At 40.8% G+C, this 25,587-nt stretch overlaps 1 protein-coding gene across 2 annotated transcripts in view; it reads left to right on the forward strand.

The window, feature by feature from the left end:
• Window positions 1-25,587, forward strand: part of GAS2 (growth arrest specific 2) — a 117,282-nt gene that overhangs the window by 77,397 nt on the left and 14,298 nt on the right. The window contains exon 7 of one of the 2 annotated variants that reach the window (XM_044260930.1): window positions 442-485. The exons of the other annotated variant lie outside the window; for it this stretch is intronic. Coding sequence (XP_044116865.1) covers window positions 442-444 — 3 coding nt within the window. The 3' untranslated portion in view covers window positions 445-485. Of the gene's footprint in view, window positions 1-441; window positions 486-25,587 lie in introns of those variants that run through there. 2 annotated transcript variants of the gene reach the window in all.

Genomic DNA, 25,587 nt, shown 5'->3' on the forward strand with positions numbered 1-25,587 from the left:
TTAGATCTTTCCTAGAGTGTATATGCTTTTCTTATGGAATCGAGACACAGACTTAATGTCTGCTTCTCCGGCAAAATTATTACCTTGCATGTATCACATGGTTTTAACAAGAGCTCTGAGCAAGGAGCAGAAGACTGAAAGTCTCCAGAAAATATATCGCTCCAGCATGTGTGTTTTAAAATGACAATGGCCAGCACAGTCTACAATTCCCAGTCTGTGTACGCTTCCGTTATCACTGACAGTGGATTATTAGGCAAGAAAACTTCCCTTCACTCTAGGATCCAGGGCAGTAGAGGAACCCTTCTTACTGAAGCTTGAGAACAAAGGTTTTCGCTAATCCTGTCACAAAAGATCCCAGTTTGCATTTTCAGGTGATGTTCCTGTGCTTCTCTGCAACGGAGACGAAGAGCATTTTATGAACTTTGTATCTTCTTGTTTCAGTAGGGTCTTCATGGTTGTTACTATGTCTCCACAGCCAAAGCAAAGCAGACATTTAAGGTAATTACTTAGATAATTAAGGGGGAAACCTCACCACTTTGCTTTCACTGTGGAGCCTGGGCTTCCAGTCAAATGAGGGTAGTTGGGCACCCGTACGTGAATATTGTACCTGCTTTAAAATTTCCAGTAAGGTCTTAAAATGTTGTTTCTTCTTTGGTTTTCCCATAATACTTTGTAAAAATAGCAACGTGGGGCTTACTGCGCATGGGTCACAGACAGTAACCCCCCGATTTCTGTCTTTTCTTAGTACAATTTCCACGCTCCAGTGTGTTCCTTCCTGAGCTGATTATTAGAATTATTTGAAAGTATAAACCTGGATTTGGCTTCTGTCTCCCGTATCAGCTTCGTCTTTGCTTTAAAATATTTAAAAGAAGGTACTTGTGGGATAAAAATGAAACACAATATCATTTCATTATATTTCCATACTATTCACTTTGCACAAATTGCCCTTTGTGGTTTAACACTTGGAACCTCGAGGGCCCCTGCCAGATTTTGGCTTCTGACACCACACCTAACCTCCCCATGTATTAGCAGTGCTTTAACAAACACATGTGATTTACCACTTTAGTACAATAAAAGTTAAAGAGGTGGGGAATGGAATAGGGTGTGAATTTAATGCTTTGAGGTTGCCAGTGTAAACAGAAATGTTGGCTCATTTTTTAGTTTTTAAATATCAACAATTATGATCTAGAAAAAAAAACAGCTTATTCAAGTAACTCATCTATTCCACATAACCATAAAATGATTATTAGAAATGCCCCATTTTGTAAACTCAGCTTTATACCCGATGACTATATCTTGAAGCTAATTATGAGAATTAGTCTAGATTTCTAAATATACTTAGATTGTTAAATACATTTATTTATCCATAATTTGTCCTGTGATTCATTTACCAAATACATGAAGGTGCTCTCTGTGCTGACAACTACCAGAAATCCTGAGGATGCCCTTGCTCTGTAAGCTCTGTTTCATTGTAAGGATCATATTTTACAATGTAGATAATGGTCATATACTGCTAATAATTCTGATAATGAAACAATTTAATTTGTTACCCATACTGATAATTGACAAGAGACAGAGATGCGTTCCTGTAAAGTCACTTCTTTTTTTTTTTTTTTTTTTTTAAAGATTTTATTTGACAGAGATCACAAGTAGGCAGACAGGCAGGCAGAGAGAGGAGGAAGCAGGCTCCCTGCTGAGCAGAGAGCTGAATGTGGGGCTCCATCCCAGGACCCTGGGATCACGACCCGAGCTGAAGGCAGAGGCTTTAACCCACTGAGCCACCCAGGTGTCCCCCATAAAGTCACTTCTAAGGTCTTCTCAATTAACTTGGGAAAGTTACAGAACATCAGAATGTGGGACCCAGTTGGGGGTCCGAAACACCGGGTGGAACTTTTCTTGGACCTGTTGGAAGACGTTGCATAAGGACCTTGTGAGGCAAGTTATTACTAAGTGAAGGTGAAACCTAAATCAGGTGCGCTAATCTGGCTTTGACAGCCTGGACTCCCATCTATTATTACCAAAGATGACTGAACCACTCTTGCTGTCTGGGTGCAGTTTTCCCTTGTCACTATTCGGATGTCACTTGGTTAAAGAAGAAGACATTGTCCTGCAGGTTTTCTTTGTTTGAAGAATATGAGTGACTATGTTTCTTTTACTACTTAAATCATTGCACCTCTTCTTGCTTCCCTAAAAATTAAATAGTTAAAAAAAATCTGTGATGCCTCCTGAGATCACTCTAACTTCAAAGATTTTTAAAGGAGCATATAGATTGCGCTAGAAAGTCAAGAACCTGATTACCTGCCAGTTCACACCATGATTCTTCATGGTGAGTCTCTATAGAAAATCTTTGAAGTTAGTGTGATCTCAGAAGGCACTGTACATTTTCTAGGGGAGTTTTGTATTGAGTCTGGCATGCCAGTTCTTTGGGGACAAATTCACATCTCCCTTTGGGCAGGCTAAAACCTGTGCAGAATTCTCTTCTTGATTTTTCTCTACCTTCCCGTCTTTCCCCAGAGAAGATGCATAAAGAAAAGGAGTATAATTTTCCAAGTTTTTTAAGGGGACATCCCTATCCTGGTTCCCTTGTTCTTTGTAAGTACAGACATAGGATGACAACACTGGCATTGTTCTCATTGGAGTGAAAGGAGTTAAAATCAATATCTAGACTTGCTTCCTGGAGGCATTTCTCAGAGATCCTATAATGCCCGAAGAAAGTGTTTGGAGCTAAACTTTATCATTTGGTGAGCATGGTTCTTCTTTGACTCTTGAACCCAGGAGGTTCTGGGAGAGTACTAAGAGCTTTCTAGACAGTGCCACACAGAATTTAGGAAGTTTTGTTCCAGCTTGGACCCAAGGTGGCTGCCATCCCTGAGGCTAGCAGAGGCCAATCCCCTAATTCTTCCTCCTCCTGGAGGCTGTAATCTGCCTCTTGTGGTTCCACTTTGCTTTCACACTGTTCCCTGGAGGAAGCTCAAGCTGTGGGCTTTCTGACTACTGCAGGGGAGGCTGTCAGGCTATGTTCTTTCTTGAGTCTTAGCCAACTCAGTACCCATTTCCAGTTTTCCCTACCTCGTTTCAAACACCTTTCCACAGGTGGAACATACGTTCTATCCTCTTCCCTCTTAATATCCACGGCTGTACCTCAATCCTATCTCTCCAATTTAGACTGCCTTCAAATCTGGCCATGTCTGTATAGGCCTAAAATTGGCCACCCACCTTGGGACTTATTCAGTTTGAACTATTGTTCTCTCTCAAGCAAGAATATATTTTCTGCCTGCTGTCATCAGCACTTACTACATCAATTCTTTTTATTCCCAAAATGTCACTTGCCACAGCAGGTTATAAAAAAGATGGCAGACATCATTTTAACCATTTAGATTACAGCACTTTCCACACAACCAGAGGCTAGCCCAGGAGGTGTGGAGGTACTTAAAAGAACTCCACCCAGTGTTTGCAGTCTGGACATTCCTAGTTAAATACATCGAAGTTCCGTTTTCATTTTTTGCTCATTTTCATATTCAGTGGTCTTCAAACCAATTTGCTTTGTAACCAGTATCTCTCTAGAATAACCCAGTGCTTTCTCATATTGCCAGGTTTTGGAGCTCCCACAAGGAGCTTATCTTCATCCATGTTCTCTCCCTGACTTCTTTAATATGAAAGATTTCAAAACAAGAGTTATGTCTTGGATTAAAATATATTTCGTGGGCCATTTTGAACAGAACACTGCTACCATATTTTAGAAGACCAATTCCTGGACTGTTGGTTTGTTTGGTAGCAAAGCATTTGAAAATTTATCTAAGAGACTCAGTTGAATTGCTTTGGGACAGTGCTTAAAGCAGAACTTGTACCTTGTCTTTAAGAATTTAGAGCATGTTGGGGATGACATTAAAATAAGTTAGAAATCTACCTTTCATTAATCTTTCATTTGATATGCTTCTTGGGGTTAGATTTGGAGTTGGAGTTCCCAATAGAGTGTAACCTATCTTGGAGTTTTTTCTGTTAACCTGGACTTCGGGAATCCAGAAAGGCTATCGGGGGAAAGAGAAATCTGTGATGAGAGTCAGAGAACAAGAGTAGAAGGAAAAGTGTTTCAAGCAGAATCAGAAAGGGAAGAGCATGCACAAAGGCTCAGAAGCACCGGAGGGAAGAGAAATGGAGAAAGAGAAAGGGACAGAAAGAGGAAGAATGAGACATTGTCAGAATTCCTAGAAGCACTGCCTTCAGACCCGAAGACAAGGGGAGGAGAGAGTGAAGAGGGCCATGTGGGCAAGGGGAGAGTTGGGGTAAGCACGCACCCAAAACCATCTCATGAAGACCCTCCTGTGTTATGAGAGCTTTGGCTTTCTCCTGAAGGCAGTGCAGAGATGTGAAGCACTTTTCAGTGGGGAGAGACAGGAATAGATTACATTGCAAATCACTCAGGCTGTAGTACAGAGATGGAATAGAAAGGGTGTAACACTGGACCAACACCCTCCAACCATGTTGGCTTGGGAAGTGGGCGGGTCATGACTCTGGCAGCTCAGCCTGGAGACCTAACTGATAAAAACCTGAAATATAATGCATATTATGGTATACTGGGTGGGGCTGTCTATCTTAGTGTATAGGTTACTCAGAATTGAAACACTGTCCCTTAAACAAAATATCTAAAAAGCAGCACATTGATTTTGGCTGGGTTTCAGTAGGTCAGAATTTCTGCTTGTTAATAATTTTTTAAGTTTTAAGTTAGTATTGTTTCTTTGGTGAGAATTTTACATAGAATAAAATTGTAAGTTACTTGTAGAAACAAAAAGAGAATGACAGGAAATGGTGTTTTTAGATCTTACAACTGTGATGTTTAATTTTCTTTTCCTTCCTTTTTTTTTTTTTTTTTTTTAACCTCTGGGTAATATCAATCGACAGGAGTCAAGTAAATTCATAAAAAAGGCACAGGTTGGTGTTCCTATCAACAAGCTTTTAGAAATCTGTTACCCTAAGCTCTTATTTTCCAGATGTTACCTAGTTTCTCAGTCCAGGTCTGCCTGCTGATTTAGTGTGTATTTCATTTAGCAGAGCAGAGCTATTAAAAAAAAAAAAAAATACAGTGCTCTGCCCCCAGTAAGCCCAGCAGTGAGACCAAGTCCTTTTCAATGAAAACTATTCCTTGGGCCAAGAATCGTCCCCAGAGTATTCTTTGGCCATTTACAAATTTCTTTACATGAGTTCATTATGTTTATGCCCAGAAAGCAGTGATTCCAGATGTGGGATCAAGTTCAGAGCTCTTAGAGGTACATGTTAATGCAACTTATCTGGTTAAGTCTGTGAGTGGTCAGCAACAGATATGAAGCACCTACTATGTCCTAGATACAAGTTTCCTGGTTAGAACAGTGAACAAAACTGTCTCCCTTCACATTCTGCTGTGGGGAGACAGACAATAAGCAGGTACGCCAAGGGTGAGATAGTAAAAAGCCATATATAAATATCTTAGGTTTTGGGGGTCCTACAGTTTCTGTCACAACTACTCAACTCTATTGTTTTAGCACAAAAGCCATTTAAGACAATGCAAAATGAATTAAGCATGGCTGTATTCCAATAAAACTTTATTTATAAAAGTAACGTGAGTGCTAGATTTGTCCTATGGGCCCTATTTTGCCGGCCCCTACATAAATCGATAAATAAGTGGGCTGTTCTCATGTACTAATAAGAAAAAAGACAGAACAGGATAATATAGAAGAGAGGGACTGGATGTGGCTATTTTGACATCAGTGGTTCTTTGTGACTGGAAGAAATCAGTATCCAAATGATCAAAGAGCAAGTTGATGGTGTCATCTTTTTCTTAAAGTATATATAAAGCTATTCAAGTGAAGTTGCAGATCATAAAGGTATAGAAGGTCGAGACTTTATAGATTAGCCAGACACATACAGGGACCTAATAATAGTTGTACTCTTGCTCAAGAGAATTTCAGATATCTTCCCATAATGCCCCAGGCATCATCAATTTGTATTGTCTCTGAATTTCCATGGCATATATTAAATGATGGTACTAACTGAACACCAAGAAAATACAACATTGGCCAGTATGTCTTTTGTGGATGTTGTCTTTTGCTGCTCTGAAGTGTATGAACCCTGTTTTATACTAGTTTCTATCTTAAGTGCCTAGTTGGTGTTCTTATGTCATTGGCACATGATGAACCATTAGGTTATCATATCATGAGGTTCGCAAAAGCTAAAAAGGAAATCAGCTAGGTATTCCAACAACAAGGGGCCCTACTTGATAATTTGCTTTCACAATGTGTCAATGATGGTAAGACATTAATTAAAGAAGAAGAAGGGACCTAACTTTGAATCTCAAGTGGTCTCTCTGATAAGGTCTGTAAGATTTATCATTTTCTGTGCAGTTATTGTTAAATTCTGAGCCATGCCACAAATCAGAGAGTACAAGTTTACCAATAAGACTATTGAGAGTTAAAGCATGTAGAGTAATCTGTCAGACAAAAGATATAAGGAGTTGAATAGAATTTGTGGCTCATAACTCAAAAGATACAGTTGGGAAGGGATCCAAGAATTAATAACACAAATAAAATTTAAAAAGACAAAATAAAGGTTGCCATAAGACAGGGTATGATTTCAACTACAGATCCAGCCATTCATTTGACAAAAATTTGCTGAGCACCAACTATGAGCTGGACGCTATTCTAGGCACTGAAAAATTTAGAGACAGGTGGATCCACGTGCGTTGGATTTATCTGGAAAGCTTTCAAAGAAGAGGTGGAAATTCACCAGTGTTTTGAGAAATGAATGAAATCTGGGTGGGGGAGAGCATTTTTGGAGGACAATAGGATCAGCATGGTGTAAGAACAGGAGGAACTCAAGAGATGTTTAAACAGTAAAAAGGCCAGGTTAGCTGGAGCTCCAGTGAGAGTTTAAGTAGGGAATAACGTGATAAAGGTACAATGGGGGCAACTGTGGAGGGCCTTGAAAACAAAGTCAAAAACTGTTCCTTTTGACATTACACAGCAACTGAAGGTGTTGATCAATAGCATGATAAAATTGAAATGTAAGGCAATTAATTTGGGAGAGGTTTATATACAGAATTATTGAATGCCGCAGGAAGAAACTCAAGGCAAATGCAACTAAGTAAGAGGTTACTCATAGGATATGAACATCAATTAAAACGGTGACAGAAAGAATGGAAAAATAAAAATGTGAATAGTATTTGAGGGTAGGCTTCATTGGATATTAATAGAATAGAAGAAAGAGGCAAAGAAGAAACTAGATTTTTGAAATGGTGATTTTCTTATAGGAAGTTACCTCCCCCCCCAAAAAAAATCATAAAAAGAAATACAGTTTACAAGAGTCTCTGAGGTCAGTATGATTCTGCCATCAACTTGCTGCATAACTTTGGCCAAGTTTTTAAAAATCTCTGTAAGCCATCCGTCATGTGAATTATAATAGTACTCGTTTCAAAGTACTGAGTATTCTTCATTTATTTAGTGACTATTACATAAATCATCTTCTAGCTTCTGAGAGGGGAGTGGTGAGTAGGACACAGTCCCTCACTGCCCTTGAGGAGAATGCTCTGTAGTAGAGACAGATTATCTTCAAGTAAGCAAATACACAAGGTAATTGGGGGTTCTGGTCAATGTCAAAGGAAACATTTTATGCAGCAGAGAATAATGGGATTTAGGAGGAGTTACTTAGGTAAAGCTCTGAAGGATGGCCTCTTCAAGGAGGTGATCTTTGAAGTAAGACCTAAACCAGGAGGAGTCCAGCTTGAGAAAAACAGGGAAGGGATGACAGGGAGAATAAGTACAAAGCTCAGCTTATTTGAGGAGAAATGTAGCAGATTTATTTATTTATTTATTACCTTATATTTGAACAGTTCTGGAAAATGAGAGCAATTAAAATGTGCATCCCTACAGTCCTAGTGGTGGGTTGTCAGTCCACGGGCGGAAATCGCAGCAGAGGTAAAGGGAACACCTGCCCTCTAGTGTCCTCCCCGGGTTATTTAATCCTTTCATAGCATTTTCCCACCTCAGTACAGTGGGGGTTGTTGAAAGAGGTTATGCATTCACTGGTTCAGTGGAAGGCATTAATGTATGTAGGAAACAAAGGAAAAAAAAAATCTGAGAAGCCAGCTTCTGTCAAAGAGCAGATTTATATTTATTTCTTTATATTTGCAAATGAGAAGGCTTGGAGACAGAGGGGAACAAGAATTGTTCTGTTGAGAGCGATGACTTGCATATTTTGGTCTGGTCTGTTCATTCTTATATAAACTAGGGCAAAACAATGGTCCCATTAAGCGTTGTCTTATCTCCCTTCAGTATTTTTCCTTTTGGGGAGGGGAAACGAGAATCTGGGACTACTTTGATTCTCTGGTGTAGGTGTAAATTCTAACTCCTCACCCACGAGAAAATTTCTGAAAAAATGGGCCCTGGAATTTTCTTCCTGATGAACTTTTGTCCTCTTTCTCATTTTTTGGTCCATCCCCCTATCTTAGAAAGTGATAAGGAGATGATGGAGAATAAAGTGGAAAGTTCTGGACCCTGACTTCCTCTAACCTTACCTCTGGTGTCTTTCTTGTTCTGTTCTAACCACTGGACTTCTTCTCTTCTTTCAACACGTGTGTTGTTTCCTCAAAGATCTTTGGAAATATTGTTCTTTTTTTTGAAATGCACCTCCACTCTCTGCCCATTGCCTAACATCTCATTGTTAAGTCATTATTCCATAATGTCCTGCCGTCCAACAAAACTTCCTTCCTCCCCATGTTTGGCCCCTGATCATTCAGTTTCTATGTTAAGGTGCACTGGTCCCAAGCGCCCTATAGTGACTGTAGGGGTACGTCTCGTGTTGTAGTTGCCCACTGATTTCTCTCAGGACATCGGACTCCCAGTACTTGGTCTTGCATGTGAGAGTTGCCTAATATTTTCAACTGTATTGCCCTGAAATAAAGATATTGTCAAGACATAATGCAGAATTCTTGAAAGTTGAGGGACTCTGAAAACGAAGCTGTGGAAAAGTAATTTCATTGGTTGGCTGTAATAGAGACAAACACAACATGGGCAGCTTAAAGAAGGGAGATGTGTATTTCTCTACTGTCAAAGTCCAGGGCTTCTCAGATGACTCTGTTCTTCCAAGTCCTCAGGCACTCAGGGTTTCTCAGCTCAACTCTCTGCCATCCAACACATGGTCTAAGAGGTCTCTGTGCCCCAGGCAGAAATATGGAAGAAAGGATGATGAAAGGGGCACAGTGCCTATGCCCTTAAGGAAAGTTCCAGACTCACTTGACTCACCTCCCTGCAGGGGAGACTAGGTAGGTGGCCTTTATACTAGGCAGATGTGTGCCAACTACGTTTCTACTATTCTCAAGGAAGATATGAGCTACCGTGGGCGGACTGTGTCTTTCACCAGATATCAGAGTAAATGTCACAGAGATCAGGTGTGAGCACAGGGACCACACGGCTGGTCAGCAGGCATTAATTGCAGCTTTGGATTTAAGGCTTTGGTTCTGTAATTTGCAACAAAAATGAAAGGCACAAGAGTCACGGATACTAAAACCATCTCTTCTTCTGAGCAGCGGCTTTTGTTTTTGTTGTGCTGTAATCCGTACAGGAGATGTACGCATCCAGGGAGGCTTTTGAAAAGAAAGAGCACACTTTTCTCATGAAATGTGTTGACATGCAAGCAGTTTAATTGTCACTTGGATTCAGGATTACATTCAATCAACCACATAAGTCTCTTGAGTTTCAAGCAGTGGGATGAAAGAGAGCAAGTGAAGTTTAGAGACAAAGGAAAAAGAAGAGTCATGATGCTTGATGTTTATTTAATGCATGATGATTGACAAAGCCCTTTGAATTAAGGACATTTGACCTCCTGACAGCCCCCGACACGAGAGAGAGCTCTATGGGTAAGAACCGTAGACATTAACAGACCAGGCCAGTGTCAGGCAACTTACAAGAAATGGAAGTATGGATGAGAAAAGATCCACCTCCTAAATGCCCTTTTGGTAAAGCAGGGCAATAGGAGAAGGAACCGTTCTTCTTTATGATCTTTTTATGGATCGTGGTTATCCTTTAATCATAGTTCTTAGAGAAATTCTTTATGGAATCTTCCATGGTCAGGGCTTTTCGTTACTTAATTACTGCAGCAAAGGCAGCAGTGCAGTCTGCCAAGGCACACTGCTTTCAACAAGGGACAGCATACACACTCACACACACACACACACACACACACACTGAAGATGCTGGGGTCTACACTCTGCTGTCACTAAGCAACCAAGAGCAGATTTCTTTGTAATCGGAGTTATTCACTCAGCTGGGGCAAGGTGGTGGGGGTAGAATCTCCCAGAAGGCCCTTCAGAGCTAGACCTTATGGAGCGCTGGATTAAATGAAATTCAAGGATATTATGGCTGTTCTCACAGGAGCTCCATTTCCTGACGTGGGTCCCGCCTCTGCTTTTACAGCAGGTCACGTCTGAGTGCAGCTGCCACTTGGCCTGACTCAGAATTTTTCACTCACAGGTTTAATTAAAATTTCTAGCAAGCACCATCTATCATTTCTCTTTTGTAATTTTTCTCTCTCAGAGAGAAAAGCTTGGCGCTCGTTACCTCTCGTGTGTTTATGGTGCCCGTGTTTCTGTAGGAAGAGATTCATAACCCCTTTAACAACTCACAGATTTTCACTGGGAACCTTAATGGAAAGCCAATCATCACGGTTGGTCTCTGCTTTTAATTAAAGATGTATGTGTAAACTCCCTGAGGTTTATTCGACTCAGGATAAAATATTATAAAATATAATACAATATGGATGGGGATTATTTTTATATTAATATGACAAAGTAGTTCCCACCTAGATCTCCAGGTCTTTGCTTGCAGACATGGGGGTCCATAGGCTAATTTTAGCATCTCAGAAAGGAAATTGGAACTTGTATCTTCACCAAAGGTATCTTCACCAGTGGTGCCTAGGCTCACCAAAATATCAGGGCTTAGGTCAAATTAGTATACTAATTGTTTCTTTATGCTGATCAGTTTGTGTTCTGTAGCGCACAGCTTTGTTTTTGATTAATTAGAATTGGATACATTATTTCTTAATATGTTTTGCAGACGGACTTTCTCAGCACGAGATGTGTAAAGAATGTAGGTTTTAGAATAAAATACACGCCGCAGCCCTGGTGTTTCTATGTCCCTTTGAGGAAGCCTTGCAGCTACTGTGAGAAGGAATTCTCTCATCTGTACAAAGGGGATTCATGGCATCTGTGACAGATTTGCTGGGAGAACTAGAGATCCTACTTGGCCACATAGCTGGCACACAGTAGCCTCTGTTTGAAGGCTCAGCAAAGTTAAGACTCAGTCATTCTGGGTAAAGCCGACTTGGACAGGCCATGATATCATTTCAGAGCTCCTCGTCTGTGGGAAAAAGAGGGAAAGCACTGGATTGTTCATCTTCAAGACATACTTTCTAGTCTAGATTGTGTATATTCCTCACCACCCAGTCTAGACCTCCCCTCCCCAGCTCTTCCATATTTGAACAATGTTGTCTGGAACATCATGGCTCTTTTGTGAGCCTATTGTCTATTAAATGGAGATAAAAATATCTGTTTTCTGGGGTATACAGGAAAATCCTGGCATATATAAAATTTGCTTAGATGAAGTGGCAGCCAATGACTCACAGGCGTTCACTCAGCCCTTCCCACCAGCAAGGTGTCCTGGGTTCTGTTCTTCACCATCCTGGCCGTGCTCTCTGGGTGCGGGCCACATGACCCATATCTTTCCTCCAGGGCCTGGAAACCAAACCCAGCCCTGCACACATGTTCTTGCAAGTCGTCTTCTAACTACTCTTGTAGGAGGACATTTAACCTTCATCTCTGAGACATCCCTCTTGATACTCTTTCTACCTGGTTTCATCAACTGGTGGTTGACTCTCGAAGGTCAGAGATCATGGATTAGATTCTCTTGTAGACCATTTTGCATCCTCTGGCACGGCCACAGAATGCTCTGGTAAACCTATCATAGGCAAAAGCCTGTGGTTCCATTGCAAGGACATCCTCTCTCCTCAAGTACAAAAAGGAGGAAAAAATTAAGACAACTCCAAAGTTCCTCTATCACATTCTACACCGGGGATGGCTTGGTTCACTTGTGTGGGTTATTGCTGTGTCATCATCTAAGTCCGGCCTCCACTATGTATCACAGGCCTATGCTTCCCAGTGTCATTGCTGAGGGAAACAAGAAAGGACCCACGGCACTCAGAAAGTTCCTCCTTATAGGCTGCATGGACAAAGGAGGTCAGGGGCACAGAGCATTTGGTAGCCTACCACCTCCTCTTTTTCTATTCATCCTGAGTGAGTGGGTCTTCAGCTTCTCCCACATTCTCACCCAGTTTCCCTGACTCATCCTGACACATCATCCGCATTGGAAACTATCTTCCCTTACTCCCAACACGCTCATACTGTATCAGAGCTGTGCTTACCAGGGAAGTGCCAGATGGCACTGAGTCACCAGCTGCTTAATATTCAAGAACGATATTATATACAGAACAGAACAACGTACGTGCCGATTAAAGGACTTTGCTGGTGTCTTGGGAATCTGGGAATGCCCCAGTCACCTCCACAGCTGCGCCTTGACAATCTGTATGGATCACAAGCTTCTTTGGGCACTCTTTGCCACGTGTATTTCCAGCTTGACTTTTGTTACCGCACCAGCACGCAGCACTTGGATTTTTCGCTCTGAGCTTTCTGCCATTCAAAGCTGGATAATGTTATTACCTTCATGGGAAGGGATGTTAGCCTCCAAGTGCTGAGTGCTGCTCCTCAGGATGGAGGCTACAGGAAGACAGATACAAAAACAAACTATTAACATAGATGATTTTACTTTGATGGAGAAGTTGGCATTGTAATTCTGGAAGCTGCCAACGTGCCAGCACATCCACAAATTGCTTTTATTTTACGCTGAGTTACAGATAGCGATCTCGATTGATTCTGAACACAGAGGAGGACGATACGTAACAAGGCAGACCTCCGCTTGGGTAAGTCCTGCAAAAGGACTTCATTTTCCATGAAAGCTTTGGTTAAAAACCAAAGCAACACAAACCAACCAAGCAAACAGCAACATCAAAAAAGCCCCACTCACTTATTATTTTGTCTTTCCAAAGGCAAACCACTTTGGCCGTGGTGACTTCAGAACAGCATGAAGTGGTCCTGATTATATCTCACAGTTAGGTTAAAACCATCATAAAGCTTTGCCAGACCCTTGTTTCTGAAAATGGATCTGCATTTAAATCAGTTTGTTTAAAAAAATACGTAAAGGAGAGTCTTATTGGATGTGTCAGCATCAATCTTTATTATTATTTTAAAAGATTTTATTTATTTGACAGAGAGAGAGAGACAGTGAGTGAGGGAACACAAGCAGGGGGAGTGAGAGAGGGAGAAGCAGGCTTCGTGCGGGCATGGAGCCCCACGAGGGGCTCAGTCCCAGGACCCTGGGATCATCACCTGAGCTGAAGGCAGAGGCTTAACGACTGAGCCACACTGGCACCCAATCTTCGTTATTTTTTAAACAATTGGCTAGATAGGGATGCTGGTCAAGATGATCAAGCATCCCTTGCAGTGGGCTTTGAAGATTAACCAAGAAGACCAGCCAGGAATCTTCTCCTCACTTAGCAAGTCACTCTCCTTCCACTTACCCATGTACTCGTATAGCAGTCGGTTACCGCTTGTCCATCGTGTGCAAGGATCTGTGTTCAATAACTGGGATTTAGAGTTGGTATTAATAAAAAATCACATCTTAAGATACATCTTGAACATCTTGCTGAAATCCTAGAAGGTAATCAGTAGTGTAGGACAAAGAAGATTCTAACTGCAGGTACCACTAACTTCTGTGAAGTTTGGCCTTGCACGAATATGTTGTTAATGAAAATAGACAAAAAAAGATGCCCGTCTTTGTCACTGAAGTCACAAGACTGATTACATAATAGAAGACAAGTGGGTGTGATGTTCTCAGTGTGGGTTCTCCTTTAGGGCCAAACATCATTTTCATAACCTTCTCCATGCTTTCTCGCATTTTCCATTCTGTATTTGAGGGCTCATCAAAAAGAAGCAAGAAAACTACTCAAAACTTTACTCTCATAGTCACGACTATAGAGTGTCAATGATAGCTGCATATTAGAGTCAACTGGAGACTTTTAAGAAAATTACTCTCTTTAAGAAGTTCTGGTTTAATTAGTCTGGGGCAGAGCTTGGTAATCTGCATTTTTTTAAAAAAATACTTTACTTATTGGGGCACCTGGAGGGCTCAGTTGATTAAGCGTCTGCCTTCAACTCAGGTCATGATCCCAGGGTCCTGGGATGGAGCCCCACATCAGGATCCTTGCTCAGCAGGGAGCCTCCTTCTCCCTCTCCCTCTGTTGCTCCCTGCTGTCTCTCTCTCTCTTTCATATAAATAAATAAAATCTTTTAAAATAATATATTTATATTACATTTAAATTATAATGCATAAATAGATAATATAAATTTCTATTATATAAGTATAATAGAAATAAAATCTTTTTTTAAAAAGAGAGAGGGCAGGGAGGGAGCAGAGGGAGAGGGATCAGAAACCCAAGCAGACTCTGCACTGAGCACAGAGCCCTGCATGGGGCTTGATCTCACAACCCTAAAATCAAGACCTGAACTGAAACCAAATTTGGGCGCCTAACTTGCTGTGCTACTTGGGTGCCTGGGTAATCCGCATTTTAACATGCATCCACGCACTGCTTTCATTCTGCCACATGAATTATATTTCCTTAACACCATCAAATAGTCACAAGCTAGTCTTACAACTGATATACTACATTGGTAGCACATACCCATGTTTGGTGAGGGAAAATAGAAATTAAGACGAGATTCTTGATCTCAGAGCAGAGAATGCTTGATCTTGAGCAGACTTGGAGCTCACTGAAGTGTACGACATGAATCCCACTTACGTAGCTACTATACTGCGTGAGTCTGGTCAGGTTTTTTGATCTCTCTGATTCTTAGCAATTAAACTGCAAAGGGAGAAAGCTAATACCTTTGCATAAAGTCATTAAAAGTATTAAATGAGATAAAATGCTCAATAGAAAGTGACTGACATTATCATTTCATGTTCACTATCATTATTGTTATAGAATGAATGTGTATCACTTTTGCAATTACAAGCAATATATATACAATATATATACCAATATATATAAAGGTATAGGTAATTATGTACATGAATATAATTATATGTATATAGTGTATGTATACAGAAAGTGTGTGTACACATGCACACCTAGCATTTGTTACTCTCACATAAGCAAATATTCTAGAGTTGAAAAATTATATTTATTCGGAAGAAAAAGCAACAGCACTGTTTTCAGTCCAGTAAATTAAATAAAAGGCAATGATGAGAAACACTGGGAAAAAATCATGTTTACCTCTCTTGTTCAAATGGATTTAAACAAGAGCAACACTTAAAATTTTTCAGGTGGGGATGATCCCGCATTTGTGTGCTGCTGCCACCTAGTGCCAAGATTCATAACTGCAATTCTGCTACATGTTACATTGACTGGTATTCGAGGTTGAAAACAGCTTGGTTCCTTGCTTGTCTTTTTTTTTTTAAGATTTTATTTATTTATTTGACAGAGAGAGAGACACAGCTAGAGAGGGAACACAAGCTGGGGGAGTGGGAGAGAGAGAGCCAGAGAAGCCCTGATATGGGCTCCATGTGGGACTCCATCCCAGAACCCCTGGATCGTGACCTGAGCCATCCAGGCACCGCCTTGCTAGTCATTTTGAAACAAATGTTAAATAATGTTGAGATGTGTCTGTGGGAATTTATGCATTTCCCTCCCCTTTTCAATTATGTAATAGGGCGTAGCTGCTGGCCCAAGTGGAATGGCTTTCTGACTTCTTGCTTGTCACGTGGTCATCCGTCTTTAAGGTGTCCTAGTGCCTCTGCCATAGGAAATGGTCCACATTGCCTCCTGGATTCTGGTTGTAGCAAGGCACTGCTGCCCCGCAAGAGAAATGAATGTTGCCACCACCATCATCTCTTCTATTATTCCTGTAGTCAGTATTATTTTGTGAATCTTGCATGTTAATCTCATGTGAGTGAAACAGCAGGAGAAATGAGAAATTATGGCTGAGGTTGGATAGATGATTAAAACGTGTGTGTGTGTGTGTTAGTGTGTGTGTGTTTTACAGGAATGGTTTCGGTATGATTTGACTTCATGGGAACAGCCATATATTATAGAACAAGGTTTCTCAGATTTGGCACTATTGACTTATAAGCCTGATAATTCCTTGTTGGGTGGGGGTGGGGAGTGTCCTGTGCCAGGTAGGAAGGTTAGCAGCCCCCATAGCCTCTACCCACTAGAGGCCAGGGCAGCTTCCCCTCCCACTTCTGAAACCCAAAAATGTCTCCAGAAATTGCCAAATGTCCCCTGAGTTGAGAACAACTAATGTAAAAGCATGTGATGGTAACTATATGAACACGTGATTTTTAGACTTGTTCATTAGTCTAGGGTTTGTACTAATAGGGGAAAGACATAATGCCTCATGAATCATCAGCAAATTCAATCAATCTATTCATTGGCTTACTCACTCATTCATATATTTAAGAGAGGCAGTACCATATATTACTAAGTGCTCTGAGTTTGAATCCCAGCTCTGTGACTTACTAAATATTGTGATTAAATAAATAACATCTCTGTTTCATTTTCCTCAACTCTAAACTGGTAATTATATCTGCTTCGTAAGATTAATGTGAAAATTAAATGAGATGTTGCATTTAAAGTCTGTAGCACAGTGTCTACTAATTAGTAATTACATGATAATTATTTGTTATTGTTTAATAGAAATTTGTAATTAATGCTATTTACTGGGGATTGTGTCAATCACTAGGGAGATAATTCTAGCTAACCTATTTTTCTAAAATAGATGAAGTTGTGGTGGAGAAAGTAGTTAAATAAAGGTATACATAATTATTTTGATTAGTATTGTGATAGAGGAAGAAGTACAGGGCCTTATGAGGTGTCATTTGTCTTGGGATTGCCGGTAACGTGACAGAGATACTTTTAGAAAATCACCTGCTAGTCAATAATTGATCAGCTGAAGTAGAAAAAAATCTGACAGCCTGGAGCAGTATTATGACCCCTAGATTTAAGAAAATTATATCACTTTACACAATTAATTAACAAAAAAGAAATATGCTTTACCTCTGAAATATGTTTTATCTGTGTTTATAGCTTCATTATAGGCTGTTATAAAATATGAAACAATTTAAAGTAAAGGTCAATTGGGGCACCTGGGTGTCTTTGTTGGTTAAGCATTTGCCTTTGTCTCACTCAGGTCATGATCCCAGTGTCCTGGGATAGAGTCCCACAAAATAAATAAATAAGTAGTATTTATTTTATTTTATTTTTTTAAAAGATTTTGTTTATTTATTTGACAGACAGAGATCAAAAGTAGGCAGAGAAGCAGGCAGAGAGAGAGGAGGAAGCAACGTACGCGGGGCTCGATCCCAGGATGCTGGGATCATGACCTGAGCTGAAGGCAGAGGCCTTAACCCACTGAGCCACCCAGGTGTCCCAAGTTGTATTTATTTTAGAGAGAGAGCACAAGCGAGGGCAGGAGGGGAAACAGAGGGAGAGGAAGAGAATCTCAAGCAGACTGAGGGCAGAGCCTGATGTGGGGCTCGATCTCATGACCCTGAGATCGTGACCTGAGCCCAAATCAAGAGTCAGAGGCTTAACTGACTGAAACACCCAAGTTTTTCTAACATGACATGCAGACTTGGATCTGAGTGCCTGTTCTGGAAGTTTCTCGAAAGTCGTCAAGTGTTTGGTAAGGCATATTGCCTTCTGTGTCTCACTTTTCTCCATCAAATGGGGAATGTGTACCTTCCTCCCTCCACCTTCCTCACATCATGTCAGAGAGGACGACATGATTCCCACCTGTGCATCAGTGGGACATTCTAGGAAGAAGATAATATCAACCCTGGGAGTGCAGTGAGGCGAGAATGAGGTCATTGGGACACTGTAAGAAATATTCTGGCAGCCATCCATCACCTTGCCCAGGCAACCATCTTTAGCCTGGACCACCCCTCTGGCCTCAAGACTGGTCTACTAGATCCACTCTATCTAGTGATCACCATGTAGCTAGAATGAGCTAATAAAAGTGTAAACACATTATTTCCCTCCTCAGAGTCCTTAAAAGGTTTTGCATTGAATTTAGATACCAGAGTCCTTAAATGGCTCAATAGGACTCCTGCCTGGTACTTCCGGCTGGCATACTGACACTCTCCCCTTTGTTTTCATCACCATCATCACCACATATGCTTCTGCAGCATCTCCAGTGAGCCAAGGGCCCACCTTGATTCCTATACTGGAATGTTCTCTGCCTGCTGTTGCCCCCAACTTCCTTTGACAGAGGAACACACAAATCCCTCAAGGCTCATCTTCAGGCAGTTTTCTTGGACTTCCCAACACTGTCAGTTTTCCCCTGGGGCCATTTGGATTGCCTTTGATGTGATGTAACAAAAACAGTGTTGACAATGGCTTGAACTTCACAAAGAGTGAGGCTCAGAGATTGGTTACTCCTGCTTTTCTTTAACCAACACACTGATCCCATCAAGGGACAAGGGCTTCTTTCATCTTTAGCTCTGCTGCCCTTAGTGTTATCCACTTCCTTGTTCACCTATCTTCCCTCATGATTCTAAGATGGCTGCTGTGAGCTGGAGACAGTGAGTCTGAGTTTAAGGCAGGAAGAAGGTGGAAGGAGTGGTGCCAGTCATGGCCTCTTTTGAGTTCCCCTTACCACTTGTTGGCCAACAGAGTTATAGCCACCCCTACTGCAAGGAAAGCAGAGAACATGAGTATTTTGATTTATTAGTCTCTAGCATAGAAGAACAAAGAGAGGGATTTGAGAATGGTGGCTGAGTCCTTTAATCTAGATTGACTTTCAGAACATGTTTTTTGATCCCTTAGCTCCCTGGAATTGTCCTCTATGGCACCCATCACATTTGCATTTATTTGGTTCAGTAGTCTCTTCAGTAGTCTCTAAGCTCCATGAAGGCAGGGAAATGTTGGATTTATTCTATATGATAGATTCCCAGTGGCTAATATATTATCTGCCATATGATAGTTTCTTAGTGAGTATTTTATGGAAGAAAGAATAGAAAGGACAAAGAACCTAGTGTTGCCACCGTGGAGGATAAAATGTTGGGTGGGACGCAATGTTCACAATAAGCATTTCTTTTCCCTCTTCTTCATTTTATAAGAGATGAAGGAAATAAACAGATAATTACAATAAAAAGTATTCCAAGATAGTGATTCAGAAGAGGGGAAAATGGCATCTGATTTGGAAATAGGAAGGTATAGAAGCCATGAAAACGTCCAGGAAAGGAACAGATTTAGGATAAATTTATATATGTTATTAAGGAGAACATTTTGTATACAAAAAAATGGTAACATTCAGGAAACAGCAATGTTTGGTTAATGACTGAGTAAGGTAGGTATTAAGGGGAAGAAAGCTAAAGAGTTGGGTTCAGGCCAAATTTGAAAGAACCTAAAATGTACATGTCAAAGATTCTCAAGTAAAGAGTCAGTTCAATCTTGCAGCAGTGTGTACATGGGCCCTGGAAAGAAAGGCAGAGCAACTGGAAGCCATTGTCAACATGGTTTTTTGTTACATCTAATCAAATGCAATCCAAATGTCCCCAAATAAAAACTAGCAGTGTTGGGAAGTCTAACCAGATCCATTGCTTGTTCAAGAAAGAGAATAAAGTCTTGACAATGGCCAGTGGGAGTAGGAAATCGTGGAATCAATTTAAGAAAGAGCAGGCATGCCAGCCTATTGGGCTTGGTGACTGCTTAATGTGGGCTGGCTTTTCAGCTTATGGGTCCTGTTTTGAGTCTGTTCCACCCATCCCCTATCCAGAGTCATGTGTCATGGTGCACTCCCTAAATCATCCCTTCCTCCTGAGATTTTTTTTCTAGTTCATCTCTGTGAACAAACTCTTTCCATTTCTGGGATCCTGTAACTATGTGGTGTCCAGCCTCGGGCCAGGAGAGATTTCAAGATAAAGCGTTGAAACATAATGCTCACCATCTTCTGTTGTCTCCTGTAAAGCAGAATGAATGTCAGGAGCTGGAAGGGATAGCTTATGAAGTTACCTACCAGTGAACGTACAACAGACAGTTCACCTCAAGCAACCCCTTTCTCTTTATTTCAGTCAAAATCTTGGTCATTTTCACCTCTTCCCTACATACTGTGTCTCTTATCTAATCTCTTTTGCTCCATGCAAGTCTTGACTCTTCTGTGGGTCTTTGGGTGATCTTTGTGCAGGAGACATCTTGTCATGCCAATCCCTTGCCTAAAGTATGTCAGGGACCTTTTTTCTCTCATGTGCATGGAAAGGGATTCATGGTCTTCTTACGCTTGGTCACTTTTTAACTCACTGGACATATCTCTTAGATGTCTCTCTCTATCTCTCTTGCATCTCAGCTGTGGAAGTAGTGAACCATTCACTGTTCTACATAGACTTCACTATATATGTTCCTGTTTCTTTGCACATGCTTTTCCCACAGACTGGGATGTCCTTCTATTGCTTCTTTATCCAGCAAGATCCCAAGACAGCAAGCACTCTTTGAGCCTCAGATGACTTCCTCCAAGAAATATTGATGAGAACCCTTATTCCTCAAGGTATTTCCAGAGGGTTTTCATAGCATCCTTTGCAAACCTTTATCAGAGCAAGCTTGATGAAGACATGTGGGAGATGACTCAAATTATGTTAGAATAAAAAGAAATTTAAAACATGGTATACACAGAGAAGACCTGCTTTTGCTCCAGAGCATCAAAGAACATGGAAATAAAACAGCCTATAAAAATTTAGCTCAGGGGAGGAATAAAAATAACATGAGGGCATAGACAACAGCAAGGCTCGTACAAAGGTGAAGACACTGTAACAGGAATAGCTTCCATCCAAGACCAAATAGTCTCTGAATGAAAAGCAAAGACAGATCAGGTGAGATTAAGTCCCCTTCCTAAATACCTCTAAGGATTTGGGAGAGAGAGAGAAGAAATGGAGTACATTTGAGATTTAAGAATGAAATGAACAGTGAAGGTCTGGAAGGCTGGATAATGGAGTTTTGTAAAACTGTGTGAAAGGCTAGAAAAGATAAGGAAGGAACATTCTCCAAATGAACTAGGCAAGGAGGGCAGTAAGGGCAGGAAGGGGAAAGGGTTAGGTCCTGATGTCTCACTTCGAAGACCCTGGCATTATGGTGTTGATGGATAGTACATCCCAGCCGGAAGGTCCTGTGCCCTTCCAGACCTCAGACAGTCATGCTTTTAATAAGTACTTTAGAAGCTAATGAGCAAAATATGGAGTATCCACTTCCATTAAATTATTTGTATGAATTCTATTATGTACAAATGAGAAAGGAGAGATTTAAAATCTGGAGGCTACCGATGAGACTTTAACATTAATTATGAAATGTTTGTTTTCATCTTGCCACAGAAGTTTTTTAGATGCTAAAGAAAATGAGTCGCCGAGTGACAGGAAAGAGCTCTGGGTAGCCTTCAAAGATATGAGAACAAACAAAAGAGGACACTGAAAACAAAAAGAACCAGAGTGAATTACACTGTTGTCATCTTGGCTGTCTTAGACCCATACTTTAGAGACGGGGATGGCCTCAGTCTGTCAGCCAGGGTGATATTTCTGTTAACAAGTAAGGATGGAGTCTGGGTACAAGGTCCTGACATAAATGAGCATTTGGCTGGAGGTTTAGCTGAATCTGAAGCAGGGTGTTAGGAAGTAAAGATTCTAGTTGTCGGTGAGGAGTCTAGTTGTCGGTGAGTAGATAGCGCTGTTTGTCCATCATAATTGAACTTAGAATAAAAGGGACACAGGAAAGTGTTTATCAGAAAAACCATAGCTTCTTGTCGACACGAAGAGATAGAGCGATGCTGGAAAGTTCCTGAAGTATATCAAGACATTTGTAAAAACAGGAACATGCCAGCACATGCTGTGGGTTGTTGAGAGGAAAGGAAGTGGCCAGAAGACCCAAGTGGCTGAGGATGTGTTCTGTGCACTTTGTCATAAGGAAATGTACATTCTTATTAGAGTAGGACTAAAGTAATATACAGTCATTCCATTGGGCCAGCCAGGCCCTCATTAGACAAACAACACCCTCTCTAATAGTTGAAGGAAAAAAAAAAATATGTGGGGATATGGATGCATGTGTATCATTTACATGGCATGGAATAAATTTATGTAAGTTATTTCTCTAACTATATGTGTGTATATAACACACACACACACCCCCCAACACAGGCACTGACGAAAGACTTTAAAAATCAAAACTACAGAAAGGAGAGAATAGGGCTATACAATTATAGAAACAAAGAAGTAAAGGATGATCTGGTGAAAGTTTCAGTATAAACTCTGACATGAAAGGTACCAGCTTTCTGGGAGGCGAAAGTCAATTTAAAAGCAAAGAAAGTCAGCCTGGGAGTTTGGAGGGTTCATGCCCGGAAACGGTGAATCTGAGCAAGCAGTGTTTGGTGATAATTTTTTAAGGAATGAGTTGTGTGTGGCTTTTATCAAGACCGTTTGTGTCACCCTCCCTAGTGGGACCTCTGGGTGGCCCCAAAGGAACAATAGGCTCCTTTGTAAGTGAGCGTGTGACTCATCCCTGAAGCAAGAAGGGATAGACAGTGTGTGAAGAATTGTTCAGTTCTTCTGGACTCCGTTTTGAAGAAGACTGGATCATCAGAAATGAGCTCCAAACTTCACCTACTCATTTTGAAAAATGAAAGATGAACATTTTTATATTATTCTTCTATTTTCTTGAATGGTTTAAGTAGCATAAGAGTTAGAGGGAAAACCTGTGTAGCTCAGTCTGTTAAGGGTCTGCCTTCGGCTCAGGTCATGATCCTACTGTCCTAGGATGGAGCCCTGCTCAGTGGGGAGCCTGTTTCTCCCTCTCCCCCCGCCTGCTGCTCCCCCTGCTTGTGTGCTCTCTCTTTCTGACAAATGAATAAATAAAAATCTTAAAAAAAATTAATTAAGGGAAGAAACTGAGTTAATGGAAGAGAAGCACTTTGGTGCCTCAGAGAAGTTTTTGGGAGAGAAGTTTTAGGATTACAGGAATGCAGCGACCGAGCCGTGGAAGGTGTCTGGCATTTTATTAGCGTGGAGAATGAAATAGGAAGAACAAGCAATCCTGATTTAGAAAGAAAGTTTCTGGAAGAGAAATGCTGAGATTTATCATTGTTCAAGACTCAGGAATGTGGGAAAGGGAAAGATAAAACAAAGGAAAACCATGCAAATCGCAAAGCTTTGCATTCCTAAGTTCGTGTCATGGTCTTATCTGAGGATATTGTGATGATTTTGTTTGATGTTGGGAGAAATCCAAATATGCGTAATCTGAAAATAATTTGAACAGTGACTTTAGAGGATAACATGAAATGATGTTAGAAAGGATTTTGTAAACCATAAAGTACAATTAAAATGTTAGAACACATTTGATATTAGGTACCCAGGTTGTGCCTAAGGTCTGAGTGTTCTTCTGTGAAGTACGTCAAAGGGGAAAGAAAGACCATCATTAATTTTGCAGTGATTTCAGGTAAAATTGCATCCTTATATCAGGAAGTATATGAGAGCCTGCCTGCTAGTTTGCAAAGAGGAAGCAGGTTTTCATCGCAAAAAAATAATTTTCTGGATGATTAAATATATATTTTTTCCTGTTTCGGAAACTTGATTTTTTTTTTTATTTTGTTTTCTTAAATTTAATTTTCATTTTTATAAAGAAATACAGGTACACGGGTAACATAATGGTGCTGTAAGATTTATGATCCCAAACTACAAGCCTGCCCTGCTTTCTTCTGCCTCCTCCTACTCATTCCTTTTCTTGAGTTCCCTCAGAAGCAGCTCATTTCACCTTTCATAGCTGTTTCTTCTATTTATCTCCAGGTTTCCAAATAATATAATTATGCTAGTCTATCTTACTTCTTACATTTTAGACATTTTTCTATGGAAGACTCATAAACTCAGAATAGCAGGAGTAGGAAGATGATGAGTGAGTGGTCTAAGATCCCATCCCCCTCACCACACCACACACGTCGGCTTCCTTCCTCTTGCTTGTCCGGCATCGTTGGTGATACCAATGTTGGTCAAATAGGTATTCAGTGTTTACTTTCTAACAACCATGTAAATATTGGAGTGTGCCATGATTACTTTTCCTTTTTGTTGCCAGTTCTCTTTTCCTAAGTAGGACTGCGAAACCTTTACCAGATCCCCTTAGAGAATGGTACAACCTGTCACAATGCTGTCATAGGCAGATACACCAGCCAATCTAGGGGTTTCATTTCTGTCCCTCCGTGTCTCCCCCTTTCCCAGGTCAGCCTCACATTGTCAACCGAGACTTTAATTTGCTCTTATGTTGGATCCCCTGTTTCCTAGATCACATGTCTTTTGTGGATTACTCCCTTGTTTTCTTAGGGGTCATCCTGAGAAAATGTGAGATCATTTGTTCAACATACACTGACTGAACATGTATTATGAAATAAGCACTGGTTGAAAACTAAAGATGTATCAGAGAAAAACACAGACGAACCCTGACTTCCTTGAGAACCTTTTGTTCCTTTGTGCGTTTCTTTGTGTGTTGGCGTGGGGGGTTGCCAGACTAAATACAGAGAATGTATATCATTTCAGGTAAACAACAAATACATATACATATGTCATGTTCCAAATATTGCAGGGGACATACTTAAACCAAGAGAATATTCGTTGTTCATCTGACCTTCAAACTTAACTGGGTTTCCTGTATTTTTGTATGATAAATCTGGCAACCTTAATTTGGAGGGATTATATTGTACAGACAAGGAACATAATAAATATGTAAACACTTGGCTAGAAAGTGATAAAACCCTTGATAGGTTGGGAAAGCAAAAGTAGGGCAGGGTCAGGCAGGTTGGGAGTGCCAGAGCAGAGCCTCCTCAAGAAAGTGGGAGATTGTCAAGGGCATCAAGGAGGTGAGGGGTTAACTTGGCAGTCATGGGGCAAAGTGTCTTCTAAACCGGAGGAACACCAAGTCAAGAGCATGGCTGAAGTAGCCTTGGTGTGTTTGAGAAATAGCATAAAGGCCAGTATGGCTAGTACAGAGCATGGGAGAGGCAGTGGTCTAGGACGTGAAGTCAGAGAGATAACAGGAGTCCAGATCATCTGGGAACTCAGAAGCCTTTAGAAGGCTGGGTGATGGTCGTTGGGGAGGGCATGTGTTGTGGTGAGTGTTGTGTACTGCATAAGACTGATGAATCACAGGCCTGTACTCCTGAAACAAATAACACATTATATGTTGTTAATAATAATAATAATAATAATAATAGATATTTTTTTTAAAAGGGCATAGTAGTTTACTCTTAGGGAAATGGGGAGCCACACAGGGTTTTGAGCAGTTGTAGCATGAGGTAACTTCTGTTTTAACAAGATCCCTCTAGTTTCTCTGTTGAGAATTTGCTAAGGGCCAAGGGCAAAGCATGAGGAGCAGTTGCAGGATTATTATAGTCATTCAGGTAAAATGGAGGGAATTTGCACCTAGGGAGCTAGGAGT

This window comes from Neovison vison, chromosome 7, assembly GCF_020171115.1.
Source record: "Neovison vison isolate M4711 chromosome 7, ASM_NN_V1, whole genome shotgun sequence".
NCBI lineage: Eukaryota > Metazoa > Chordata > Mammalia > Carnivora > Mustelidae > Neogale > Neogale vison.